The 13,616-nt window shown below is 30.8% G+C and overlaps 1 protein-coding gene across 1 annotated transcript; it reads right to left on the bottom strand.

Annotated features, from left to right (window-relative positions):
* Nucleotides 1-837: 837 nt before the first annotated feature.
* LOC139425440 (uncharacterized) lies at nucleotides 838-2,004 on the bottom strand. Its single transcript, XM_071180333.1, has one exon. The coding sequence runs from the start codon at nucleotides 2,002-2,004 to the stop codon at nucleotides 838-840; it is 1,167 nt and encodes a 388-aa protein (XP_071036434.1).
* Between the last annotated feature and the right edge of the window lie 11,612 nt (nucleotides 2,005-13,616).

A 13,616-nucleotide genomic window follows, 5' to 3' on the forward strand; every position in this document is an offset into this window, starting at 1 on the left:
AAAACATGACAAATATATCTGGCATGTATGTCATGAAAAGTCCAGGTCAGCAGACCTTAAAATATGGTTTAAAAGCACAATTAAATTTAAAACACCAGCATTATTAGAAGCAAATAAAATATAATTTGCCATTCCAGGTCAAACAGAGAGGTCAACAACAATATTGAGGCAATCATATGGCATAAAATTTTAAAACTAATCATAGGGCAAATTGCCTATTAAGGAAACTATTAAATGAGTTACAAATAGTAAAATCACCAAAATTAGTGTTGAAATAGTAAAAGTGGATTAAAATGGTGTGAATGACGAGGACAGTTCAAATCCAACCTAAGAACACCATGAGATTTAAAAATTTTTAAAGTCACTAAAAGTCCAGTTTAAAGGATAGTCATCCTGGCTAAAAATCAAAATCGCCGAACCAGAGTCTTCTGTGATGAGGTAATTAAAGCGGTAAAATTAGAGTTGACTCAGGAGAAATGGAAGCGCTGATCCATACGGTAGTTGGACGGCCAGAGTTAGTAAAAATTTACAGTGGGTTTAATGTATCTTCCTAAGTTGTTTTGATAATGTCTTTGATGATTGATCTGCAGGTCAGGTTAGAGTAAATCTGGTGTTCTGTTTTGTTGTGAAAATTGTTGCCTCGTCGTGTTTGAAATTTAGGACATTGAAAATTTAGGTGATGAATGTCTTGTTGTGAGCTGCAATAAGTACATGTTGAAGATTTCCCAAAAATCTTGCTTGGTGTGTGCCAAACACGCCGTGGCCGGTTAAGAACTGATTAATATAAAAGTTTGCCTTCATTCCTGTAGTTTTTGGATCCTTAAAAAATGTGTAAGTCTACCGTCCTTTTCTACTGTTGGTCCAGTCCAATTTCCATCGAGCCATAATATGGTTGTTGATTATAGATTTGATCTGAATGGGGGTTAGCCAGGTAGTATTTTCTATGATGTCAAGTCTGACGGCTTCTTTGGCTAGTTGGTCCGCCTCCTCATTGCCGGCATGCCCCGCGTGTGCTTTAATCAAATTCAGTGAGATACTCTGTCTCCAAGCATGTTTTATGTCATGAACAATCGTATTTTTATATGTGGGGTCAGTCAGTTCATGCAATGAGGAGAGTGAATCTGTATAAATTGTAGTTTGTTCTTCCTGTTTTGCTGCATAGTTTATTGCTTCTCTGATCGCCATAAGCTCGGCCTCAAAAACTGAGCAATAATCGGATGCTCTGGAGGAGGTCTTGGCAATAGTGATGCCATTATACTTTATGATTACTCCGATACCTGTCCTGAAGTGTTGAGGTTTGAATTCCATCCTGGAGCCATCCGTATATATTTCTAAACCATTATTATTTGGAGAGTTATATCCCCAAGGTACAGCGAGTTGAGTGACGGGGTGAACTGGGGCTTTTGTAGTAAGGTTCGTTTTTTCCAAGATGGAATCAATAACTGTCCTTTGAATGACGGGAAGAATGTCATCTATTTTCCAGCCCCATTTAATGCATTTGTTGAAGATTGTCTCAATAACCTTCAAATGAATAGGTTTAATGCCCGCCAGTATCAGGATAGATTCAGTGCTTGCTGTGGAATAGCACTTTGTGATTGTGCGAAGCGGTATTCTTTGTATGGATGCAAGTTTCTGATTTATTTTATTAGTATTTCTATAACAGACACTGGCTGCGTAGATTATTACCTTCTCGCTGGCCTGGAGATATATCTTTTTAAGAATATATGGGCTTAACCCCCAGGTGGCTCTAGCGACCCTTTTTGACATTTGATTGAAGTTCGTGATTTTATCTTTAACCTCGTTGAGATGAGGAATCCATGTCAGCCCTGGGTCCAGTAACACACCAAGATATTTCAAACTGTTGATAATCTTCAGGTTTGTGGAGCTCTGATCCATTTTGATGCGCGGAGTTCGGGAAGTTTTCTTATTGTCTTTGTTAAGGACAATAATTTTTGTTTTGTCCTGGCTAAATGTTAACTTGTGTGTCCTGGCCCAGGCTGACATTGCTGTGAGAACGTGGGTCGCTAGTTGATCAAATCTATATAATATGCTGTGTCTTAGAAGAATGAAGACGTCATCGGCAAAAACAATGATATTAAAATCTTGATAGTTAAAATCGGGGAAAGGACTAAAACCGATGAGAGAAGCATGTTTAAAAATGGTGTTCACGTAAATTAGCCAAAGTATGGGTCCTAAAGATGAACCCTGAGGGACACCCAACTTTACATTGCGCTTATCAATAATGTTTCCCTCTTGATCTTCATAAATTACAGTCCTGTTGTTCAAAAAGCTGAAAATGATACCTTTGATATTGTAAGGGATATTTAGTTGATTTATAATGGTCTTGAGAATATCCCAATCTGCATGGTCGAATGCTCCCTTACTTATGTATTTTTGCTTATGTTATTCTGACTGAACATGCTTATTTCAGGAACAAAAGAAACTATAAGAAGACGTAATAAAACAAATGAGTATGTGTTGAGTGCGCAAAAAATAAACCACCCTGCAACCCACCAAATAAAATACATTAATGTATTTTATTTTTAATTTATCAAATAAACACGAGCACATTTAAATAAACACATTTAAATTATCAAATAAACACGAGTAATGAATAAGTTACAGAAATTATTTCGAGTGAAAATAGTTGAATTTTGTAATAAACTTAAGAGGACAAATTTTAAAGCAAATATTCATTGCTGTTTCCTTTGCAATCATAATCAACTCCTTTTCAGAAAAATGACAGTATTTTTTTCCTTTTACTGATGAAATTTATTCAACATCGCCGAACGAATTTAGTTTTCTTTATTTGAGATAGGGGAAATAGCGGCAGAAATTTATGCCCTTTGAGTAACAGAAATAGATTTATTCCATTCATATAACTTTTAGATTTTTACATGGCTGGGAGAAAATTTAATTCTAGATTCTTTAACGAAAAAGTTTTGTAAATAAAAAAATCTACGAATTTTCTTTGAAGTAGAAAATAAAATATATTAATTTCAAATTTCGCTTAAAAAATTTATTCCATTTCAATTTATTCAATTACCTCTTTTCTGTTCCGTTTTTTGAAAGTTGGTTTATCTGTAAAGGTAACTTCAACAAATTCTAAAATTACGCTAATATTTTAAAAGTTTATCTTTTAAAAAGTTTTAACAAAATATCTAATTTTTTATTTTTTTGGAATTCTCATTGGAATTTTCAGAATATAAACGGTAGCTTTCAAATGTTACTAATATTTATGAAAATATAGTTTATTTTCATTTATACAAAATTGTAAACCATTCTCCATAGTTTTGATCTTTATCTTAAACAAATTATTATTGAGTTCACAAAGATGCACTTGCAAGAAGACAAAATTCAGAGTTGTGTCAACCAGAAAAAATAAAAAGTGGTGATAAAAGTTACATGATGTTGCTAGAAATTTAAAAAGTTTTAGTTTCAATTAAATTTTAGATAATTATGTTTGCCCAGTGTTAGCATCCAGATGTATTTCCCTTAATTTACAAATAAATTTTGGCAGAAAGCAATTGAAAAGAATCAATTTGCTTTTTCCATATTTTTCAAAAACTTTTCAGTTTTTCCCGGTTCCTGCATCAATATATTGATCAATGATATCTAATTAACGCCGACAAAGTTGTTTACAAATTTTCATGGAAAGCACTATTTTTTTAAATTATGCTATTAAAATTTTTGATTATAAATATGTATACCAGTTAAAATCATATTTTTAAGTATAGACTGTAAAAAATTCCGGATCAACTTACGGTAAAAAGTGTCGTTACTGAAGGTGTCATTACATTTTACTGCAAAATTTTATGGAACAAAGTATCTGATGTACCGTGATTCTAACAGTATTAAATACTAAAAAATCCTTGAATAACTGTAATTAAATAAATATTAAGGAAAAATTACTGTAAAATGGATTTTACGTATGATGCACGCAGAAGGGTAGTACTTTTTACCGTGATTTGATTCCGAAATTTCTACAGTGTGATACTTTTGTTGAACAAACAAATGACATACACAGACGCAAAAAAGCGATATTCATGTTCTCTGCTAAGCATATTTATGGGACTTATTTTGTTAAATAAATTAAATTTTGCAACAATGATCGTAAAAGAAATTAATTATGATAAAAAAAATAGTATAAATATTTCTTTCAAGAACTTTGCTCTTCATTCCAATTACAGAAGTATCAATGTTGTTTTTTACTTTAAAAAAATGCTCTTTTTACTACACATATTTACAATTAGCCCATATGGCTTATGACCCTTCAAATGGCTCATTACGGGAGTTTATCTGAGGAATCTGAATAAAATTAATTTTTTTAAAAAAGGGTTAGTTAATTATGCAAATAATTTTTCGCCCTATGTCCATCCATGCTATTAAAAATCTTATTAAAATATCTAGTAAAGCTCAGGAAGACCTCGATAACCATGTTTCCCAAAAACTCCTGGAAGATTATCATCCCAAATTTGGGTAATGGCCCAAATTTGGGTAATGGCCAATACATTTGTTAATTTTTTAACTATCTGTCGTTAAATAAAAAAATTTAAAACTTTATAGATTGTAATTATCTACATAATTATCGTAGCATAACTAAATGCGAAAAAGAAATTATTTGCAATATAAAATAAAAAGAGAATTTGATTAAATTTAAATTTTTTTTATTTTTTTAATTAAAAACTTTTTAATCACATAAAAAATAAAAATATATATAAATTTCTTTAAATTCTTCCATTAATAAGGCTTATTTTATTAGATATATTTTCATTTCAAATTCACAAAAACGTGCGTGAAAATCTGCCTAAAACTTATTACCATTACCAAACCATTAGCTTATGTCTTAAGTATAAAAAATTTTTAATAATGAAAAAAATGATGAGCAAAATTTTTTTACTAAATGTATACAAAAAGGATCCTGAAAGTTTTTTAAAAAAATTAGCGTATTCATAGTGCCCATCCAATTAAGAAATAAGGAAAATAAGAAAAATAAACTAATTACAATTCATTTTTTTAAAACAGCAAAATTTATTTACTGGGGAAAAGCGAGTAATGAAATTGAATTAAAAAGTTTTAGAATAGAACAATCATGAAATTCCTAACTCAGAAGCTTATCTTAAGAGACGTATTCCACACTTATCAGGAACCCAAAGCTGTAAAATGCCAGATAAGGTTCATTGGAAAAACCATTTTCACTAAATGCTTCATTAGAAAAAACTTCTGAACACAAGAGATTTCTTTCTTTCAAATATATTGCAGAAGAAGAAACAAAACAAATTCAATTACCCACAATAAAAGGAAGTATATTGACTGTTAAAACAGAAAAGGCTCTCACTTAATTGAATTTGTTTTTTAAATCTTAAATTCAATTAAACAAATAATGAATAAACTTTAAAATGAATTTTGTAATTTAGCTTAAAATAAATTGATATTGCTTTCTATTTATTACTTTATTCTATAAAATAGGAGATTTTTAAAATGGCTAATTCTTACGAATTTTAGAATTATTTATCAACTTTTATTTGAAACATTTAAATTATTATAAAAACAATTTAATAAAAATAATTTTGAAATTAGTATATACAAATGATAATTAAGCGTGATATTAAGAACTATTATTTATAGTTCTTGAATTACGTTAGAAATATTTTAAACTAAACTCCATACTCTAATTGAATTTTGAAAACCAAATACAATAAAATAATCGTTAATTAGGTTGCTTATTTCAATTACGAAGACATGCAGCACGCGGCACAGTGTTTTTACTGTAGCACGCGAAGACTTAAGGAAAAGTTGTGAAAAATATTGAAATAAACAATTATAATTGAATAATTTTACTTTAAGGAATTTTGCCAAAACCAGTAACAGCCCTACTTCTCAAATTACATTGAATTTTGGAAATTTCTTCAAGCAATGTTTCAAATATACTCGATTTAGTTTTCCTATATTGTTGTAGGTTTGAATATATATATATATATATATAAGTTTTTGATCAAATGTTTTTTTATGAACCTATTAAAATCAAAATATTGTTCGCGCTGAGAAATTAGTATGGTTAAAATATTACACTATGGTAAAATCTACAATGTCCCTGGTTATATGGGAAAACCAAAAAGCATGATAATCTTTGACAAAGCGCTTTGGTAATGATTTTGGTAAAATTGGCAGTAGAATGTGTATAACGTATGTGTGATAAAATTTGTTAAATGTGGTAAGCTTTGCTAATTTTATCATAATACGTTAGAGCATGGCATAAAAGCCATTTTTTGTACTTTTATGAAATGTACTTTCCAGAATTAAATGTTGCGTGTTATTCATTTTTATTTCATACTTGATCTAACAAACTTTTTTACTGCTCAGACTTACATTCAAAATGTGTTATTTTCTTAAAAGTAGCCAGTAATCAGCCTATAACTATCGTTTTTACATATCTTAATATTTTTTAGCATGTTGAAAGAGTAAGCATAGATTTTTCTTTTTCTGAAAGCAGTTTAACTTCGATGGTTTAACCTTCCCTATTCTTCATCATGCTAAACATATAATCGAATTTACTTTTAAATCTAAATCTAATATTGAAACATGCACTAAAAAATTTCTGCAATTTCAAATTCGGTCAATACCAGCGCATGCAACAAATATTTATTCGAACAAAGAAACCTTATCGACAAAAAAGAGTTAGAAAAATAAAATAAATGCCAGTTTGAACAACTATTAAACTGGCATTGATTTCATTTTAATTTTGAGTAAAATTTCTATCAAGTTCTTGAAAATATTGCTGCATTATAGTGCCAAATATGCATACTGCTTCAAATATACACCGAAGAGCCATTATATTATGACCACCCTCCATCTATAGCAATGTGTTCGTCCAGATTTTCATGGTTACTCGCCCAGGAACAATGTTTCATAGGCCCATTAGAACCCATAATCCTTATAGAACAATCTCTGACATCTGTAAGCTACTTGAACATAGTTGCAGACCAGAATTCATGGCAAGGGTTTTTTCCTGCGGGGGATGGTGTTTACTAACAGGATAATGCACCATGTCATAAGGGTCGAATCGTCATGGATTGGTGAACATTGCAGTGACTTTCAAGTCATGTCTGGGCCCCCAAATTTACCTGACCTTAATCCAATAGACCATTTGTGGTCCTATTTGGAAAACCAAATTCGTGGTGCCAAATTCAATGTGAGAGAATTGCAGGACCAGTTGGTGAGCGCTTGGTACCAGATACCTCAGACTACCTATCAGCACCTTGTGGAATCAATGCCACGGCGGGTGCTAGTAGTTTTGAGGGCTAAAGGTGGTCCCACATGTTATTAGCAGGGTGGTCATAATGTAATGGCTCTTCGGTGTATATTCCAACAAGTGTGTAATATATACTGGATATTACATCAATTGGACATTATATTTTATTATACTCCATGAATTTTCATAAATATTAATATTTTTATGGATTTGCATGTAATTCTTCAGATGCTATACGAAATGTTGACTTAAAAAATTTTTAATTTCTGTAAATTTATGGTTGAAATGTTCCTTGACTTATGCATATGAAAAGAAAGAATTTGTTATAGTACATTTTACAGAACATATTTTGGAAATGCATTTTTTGGTAGTACTATGCAAGATCGCGTGATATTGTTGTTGAATAAAATTAAAAAAATTCCGTTTAAATATCGTTTCAACGTATTATATTATTCTTATTTTCAATCCTTTTTTCAAGTTATTTTTACTTATTTTATAAATATGTCAATTTAATCAAAATTCAAAATAATTAAAGTAAAATATACTTGAAATTTATAGACAAATTGCTAAACTTTAGTTTGGGAAGTATACGTAGATAAAAAAATATGTTTTCTTTCACTGAATTTTAATTTAAGATTTCATGCCTGCAATGCCTTCACCTTGTTCTGTGTATTACTCAAAAAAGTATAATATTCAAAAGTCGGAAAATTAATATAAAGTTATCCCATTAGTCAGATAATTTTACAATTTTTCCGATTCCTTTTATAGTTCTTACCCTTCGCTAATTTTTGAATGACAACTTCTAACAACTTTTTAGTTTGCTAAGTAAGAAGAAAAATTAAAAGCAAAATGTCTTATTTAAGACTCAAACATAAACATAGCAAACATAACTTTACCGAAAAAAAGCTACCGAATTCAACTCCTGGAACTCAAATTCCTAACCAATATAAATATAGAGTGTATGCATTCGGTACAGATGCTATAACGTTGCGTTAGAATGAGCATTAATCAATCATTTTGGTTTAGCTTTATTTTTTCCCTTCATAAAAATGCTTAAGCTGACTGTTACTTTTATGGTTTGATGGTTCCTTATACTCTTATCTCTTCCTTTCAGGTGAACGAATAATGACCTACTTTCAGACCGTACTGTTTGCCGCAATCGTATTTCATGATACCATACCTTTCCTTAAGGGTTATAGTCTAAGTGTTTCCATTGTATCATCTTTTTTGACAATTCTTTCGTGGTCGCCATAATCTAAACATGAAGCAGAAGTTTTTGAAGCATTTCGTAATTATTATTTCTCATAATTTGACAGCTCTTTTATATTAATTACTCATCATTACTTTATATTTCATTTTATATTATTACTAGCTGCAATCTTACCCCGAAGCAAGGCGCGAAGGAATTGTATTAAATGAAAATTTACTTACATTTTTTTAATGTCTTTCTGTTCATATGTTAAGGGAATAAATGTGGAAATTTCACGTTGCGCTGTAACTATGTTTATTCAAATGCTTTTGGGTACACAAAATTTGTCTCTCCATTCGGAGCGGACACGAATAAATTAAAAGAACTACCGAGGCGTGTTCAGGACGCTTAGAGCTGTCTGATAATCAAGGTTTTTCCAAATTTAGTCCACATACTTGTAATGACTGTCCTTGATCTTAGTTGATAATCATGGTAAAGGCGAGACGTACCGGAAACTGTAAAGGCTTAAATTCAAATGGCGTTCATTAGGATAATTGGGATACGTTGCTGCAGAACACCTTCTGCTTTTAAATTTGCAAATTAGAATTTTAGCTTCGAGCATATTGGTCATCATCCTTTCCACTGAAAACAGGGCACGCTGCAGAATCTTGTTGGATTGATTTTTTGGAGAAGAATAATGGATAAACTATTTTTTAATGTTTCTGCATGCGGCGGCTTGCCTGGCAAATCAAGAAAATTCAGAAATTCAGTTTGATAGTTGTCCCGCAGTGGACTGATTGTTAAGACATGATTCCCAGCAGATCACTGAAGTCAAGCATCACTGGCTGCGGTCAGTGTGCGAGTGGGTGACCACTTGGATTAGTCTGCGTAGGGGCCAAGTGTGTGCGGTATTGTTCCTCGTTAAACTGTTCTACCGTAAAGTGCTCAACTTCGCGTGCAAGTCATCGGGCTACTGTGGTGTGATCATGGGATCACCACAGATTCCGGTTCAAGTGTTTCACTCATGGCTAAGGATGTATACTCAGCAATAAAGAACTATAACAAAACTAGACTTCTTTCGAGCAATGTTCAAATTAGAACTGTAAATTCAGAGTTAAAATTTTTGTTTTGCTCTGAAATTTCGTTTAAAATTGATAAACAACATTTTAAAAACCCTTTTTATATTTCTGAATTTGCACATGGCAATTTTGATGCCATACTGGGCTATGACTTCATTTCCAAACATGATATTAAAATTTTCCCCCATGATAATGTTGCTGTTTTTCAAAATTTTAAAGTTAAATTAACTGAAAAATGTGAAACACTTTGTAATTCAATTGTTGACTCTAAGGCAATTGTAAATAGAAAATTAGTAATTGAACCAAAACAATCAGCTCAAATAACTTTAAAAATTAAAAATTTTAATGATAAAGACAAAACCTTCTTGTTTGAACCCACCTTTAAAAATCCAAGTATTGAAATTTTTCCCTCTTTACATAATTGTGACAAATCTAAATTTGTTACTGTTGTTAAAAATATTGGCGAACTAACTATTCATATAAACAAAGACACTAACTTAGGCAATATTTTCTTTAATCCTGAATTTGAAGAGAATTCTTCTCAGGAAATTATTCATAATTTAGAAGAAGATATGGAATTTTGTAATTTGATATCTGCCACACAAGAGATTTTGGATTTGAGGAAAATTGAATTAACTAAAGAAGATTTTGACCTTGCCCATTTACCATCTGATAGGCAAGAAAAATTATTGCAATTGTTTACTTTAAGATATGCTGCTTTTTCAAAATCCCTTAAAACTTTAGGGCACTCAGATATTATTAAACCTCAAGTTAAGTTTAAATCAAAAAATCCTATGAAGTGCCAACCATTTACAATTCCCTATGCCATACAAGATCAAGTAAGAACAGACTTAATGGAATTAGTAGAAGCAGGCATAATAGAACGAAATATTTCTTCTTGGTCTTGCCCTTTAATTGTAGTTAAGAAAAGACCTAATCCTAAAGACCCTAATGCACCTACAAAATTTAGACTAGCCCTTGACCTGCGTTTAATAAATACTATAATAGATTCGGCAACTTATCCCTTACCCCGCATTAATACTATAATTAATGAAGTATCACAATTTCAATTTTTCTCTACCATGGACATGCCCCATGCATATCAACAATTAAAAATTTCAGAGGATCTTAAAGATATTCTCACATTTACCACACCTTTCGGAACTTTTGGTAGCAAAAGACTGGTTTATGGCTTAAAAACAGCTGCCAGTATATTTCAAGCTATGATAGACACTATCATAGATGAATTAAAGAATATGGGAATCACTGGCATATTTTCGTATCAGGATGATATAATTATTGGAGCTAATTCATTTGAAGATATGTTGGAAAAAATTCAAGCAGTGTTAGATATTTTTATTAAGTATAACTTAACTTTATCCCCTAGTAAATCTGAATTCTTTAAAACTGATACTAATTATTTAGGATTTAATATTTCCCATAAAATCGTTAAACCTATTTCCACTAACATTGCAAAAATAATGAAATTTGAACCACCTAAAAATCATGACCAAGTTAAATCATTTTTAGGAGTCTGCGGTTTCTACCGCCACCTAATTCCCAAATATGCAGAGATAACTGATATTTTATGTAAACTCAGTGCTAGTAAATCAAAATTTGTATGGACGAAAGAACATAAAGATGCTTTTGAATATCTTCAGCAAATATTTTTTTCCGAACCTTTTGTCAATTTCCCTCAATGGGATAAACCTTTCCTCTTGAACACTGATGCCAGTAAACAGGCAATTTCAGGTGTTCTTTTACAAGAATTTGATGGTGTCCTTCACCCCATCTCATATTATAGTAGAGCACTTTCTAAGGCTGAACAAAATTATCCGGCCATTAAATTAGAACTCTACGCCATTTATAAATCTGTAACTTCTTTTAAGGATTATCTTTACAACCGAAAATTTACAATTTTAACAGACTCCAAGCCCCTACTCCATTATAAGAAAATTACTTCACCTGCAAATTTAATTACTCGTTGGCTACTAGAACTGTCCGAATATTCCTTTGAAATGAAATATATTCCTGGAAAAATTAATTTTCTTTCTGATTACTTTTCTCGAAGAGAAAATCCTAGTAATTGTGCTCCTGCTTTACAGTCCCAAGATAATGAGCTAATACTTCCTTTTGTTGACCAAGATATAGAATTGGAAGCTGTAAATATTATTCAAAAACAAGACCCTCAAAATGAAATATCTAACAACACCTTTTATGAAGAGCAAAGGAAAGATCCAAATATAAATGAAATTATTGATCTGCTTGAGTCACCTTCTTTAATTAATGCACATAAAGTTAAAAATTTTATTGTTGATCCTGATACTAAACTATTAATGTTTATTACAAACAAAAAAAGATTAGTTAAGTTAATTGTTGTTCCAAAATCATTACAGAGTAAGGTATTAAATATTAGTCATATCTCACATTTTGGGTTAAAGAAAACATATGAAATTGTTCAAAAAAATTTCTTTTGGAAAAATATGTATAATGATACAAGAAACTTTGTTTTATCTTGTGACTCATGCATACGCAACAAATCCTACAACATTCCCAAAGCACCTTTACAGAATGTTCCCATCCCTAAAGTCCCAGGAGAATTTATTTCAATTGATATAGTAGGCCCCATTAAAAATTGTGGTTATGCATTAACCGTTTTGGATCATTTTTCCAAATTTTTGACTTTATACCCTTTAAGAAATTTAACTACCGAAACTGTATCACAACATCTAATTGAATATATCTCGATACATGGTAGACCAGCCATGATTTTGACAGATTTAGGCACTCAGTTTAATTCAGAGGTATTTCATTGCATCAATAAAACTTTAGGTATATTTTTGACCCATACTTCTTCTAAACACCCACAAGCTAATGGTGCCACTGAATCTTTGAATCGTGCCATTAAATCATCTATTTTGACTTTGCACGAAGCAGGTGTATCGTTTAAGAATTCATTACTTATGCATCAAAATTTGTACAATAATGCTGTCCATCCCAGCACTAGTTTTGAACCTGTATATTTACATTTTGGTAGATGCCCTCCCACTATGTTTGATACTTTTGATCCAAATATAGAGCCACAACAACTTGACAAGGCTTCCTTTATTCAAAATTTCATATCAGATTTAAGGATAACTTATGATATAGCATTTAATAAACTGAAAGAACAGCAGATCTTACAAAATCAAAAACAAATGCAAAAGGCTAAACTTCGAAACTTTAATGCAAACGATATTGTGTACATGAGATCAAATGATACTTTTAAACCAAAATTTGTGGGTCCTTATATTATAGTAAACAAGCAAAGTGATGTTAATTTTAAAATTAGACCTTTAGACACACCTTCTCATAAAGGTTTTGTAATACATAGTGACAGGTTAAGACTTGCACCCCGCCGACTCTCTCATTTAGATCTTAATTATTCTACGAGCCCACCAATTAATAATCCATTTCATGGATATAACCTTCGAGCACGATAAGATGAATATAATTTTAATAGATATTGCTGTCATACATGAGATTCCATATTTTGGTTAATTAGCTAAGTAAATGAATAAGTAATTAAGGATTATTTTCTTGTGAAATATTGTTAGTTTCTATTGCTGGCAATGGTGAACAGGTGCGCAACTGTTCTTTACATAACAATATTTTATCTTGAAAATGATAGGTTTATATGTAATCAAAAAAAAAAAAAAAAAAAAAATTATTTTTATGGATGACAACAATACTTTCTTGGGCGTGACTGTGTGGACATTATCAAACTCTGGACTTAATTAGACTCAATTAACATTATATAACTATTTCATTTAACTGTATTTAATAAGGATTAAATTTAACTTTAACTCTAACTTTCAAAAAAAAAAAAAGAAAAAATGTAAATTATTTGTTTACAATTACTGGCTAATGATCTATTCCACTGAGTCGATTTTTCTCAATTTAACAATTGAGTATATTTTTACAAGGTTTTTCAAATGACAAATGTATCAAAACTATTCAATGTTGATATAATTGCATATTTTACTTTTACTGCATGTCATATGTTATTGACATGTGTACCATGATTTATTGAATTTATTTAATATGATTTTTTGAT

This window comes from Parasteatoda tepidariorum, chromosome 1 (genome assembly GCF_982258835.1).
Source record: "Parasteatoda tepidariorum strain Cologne lab strain chromosome 1, Ptep-v5.0, whole genome shotgun sequence".
In the NCBI taxonomy this organism is placed as follows: Eukaryota; Metazoa; Arthropoda; class Arachnida; order Araneae; family Theridiidae; genus Parasteatoda; species Parasteatoda tepidariorum.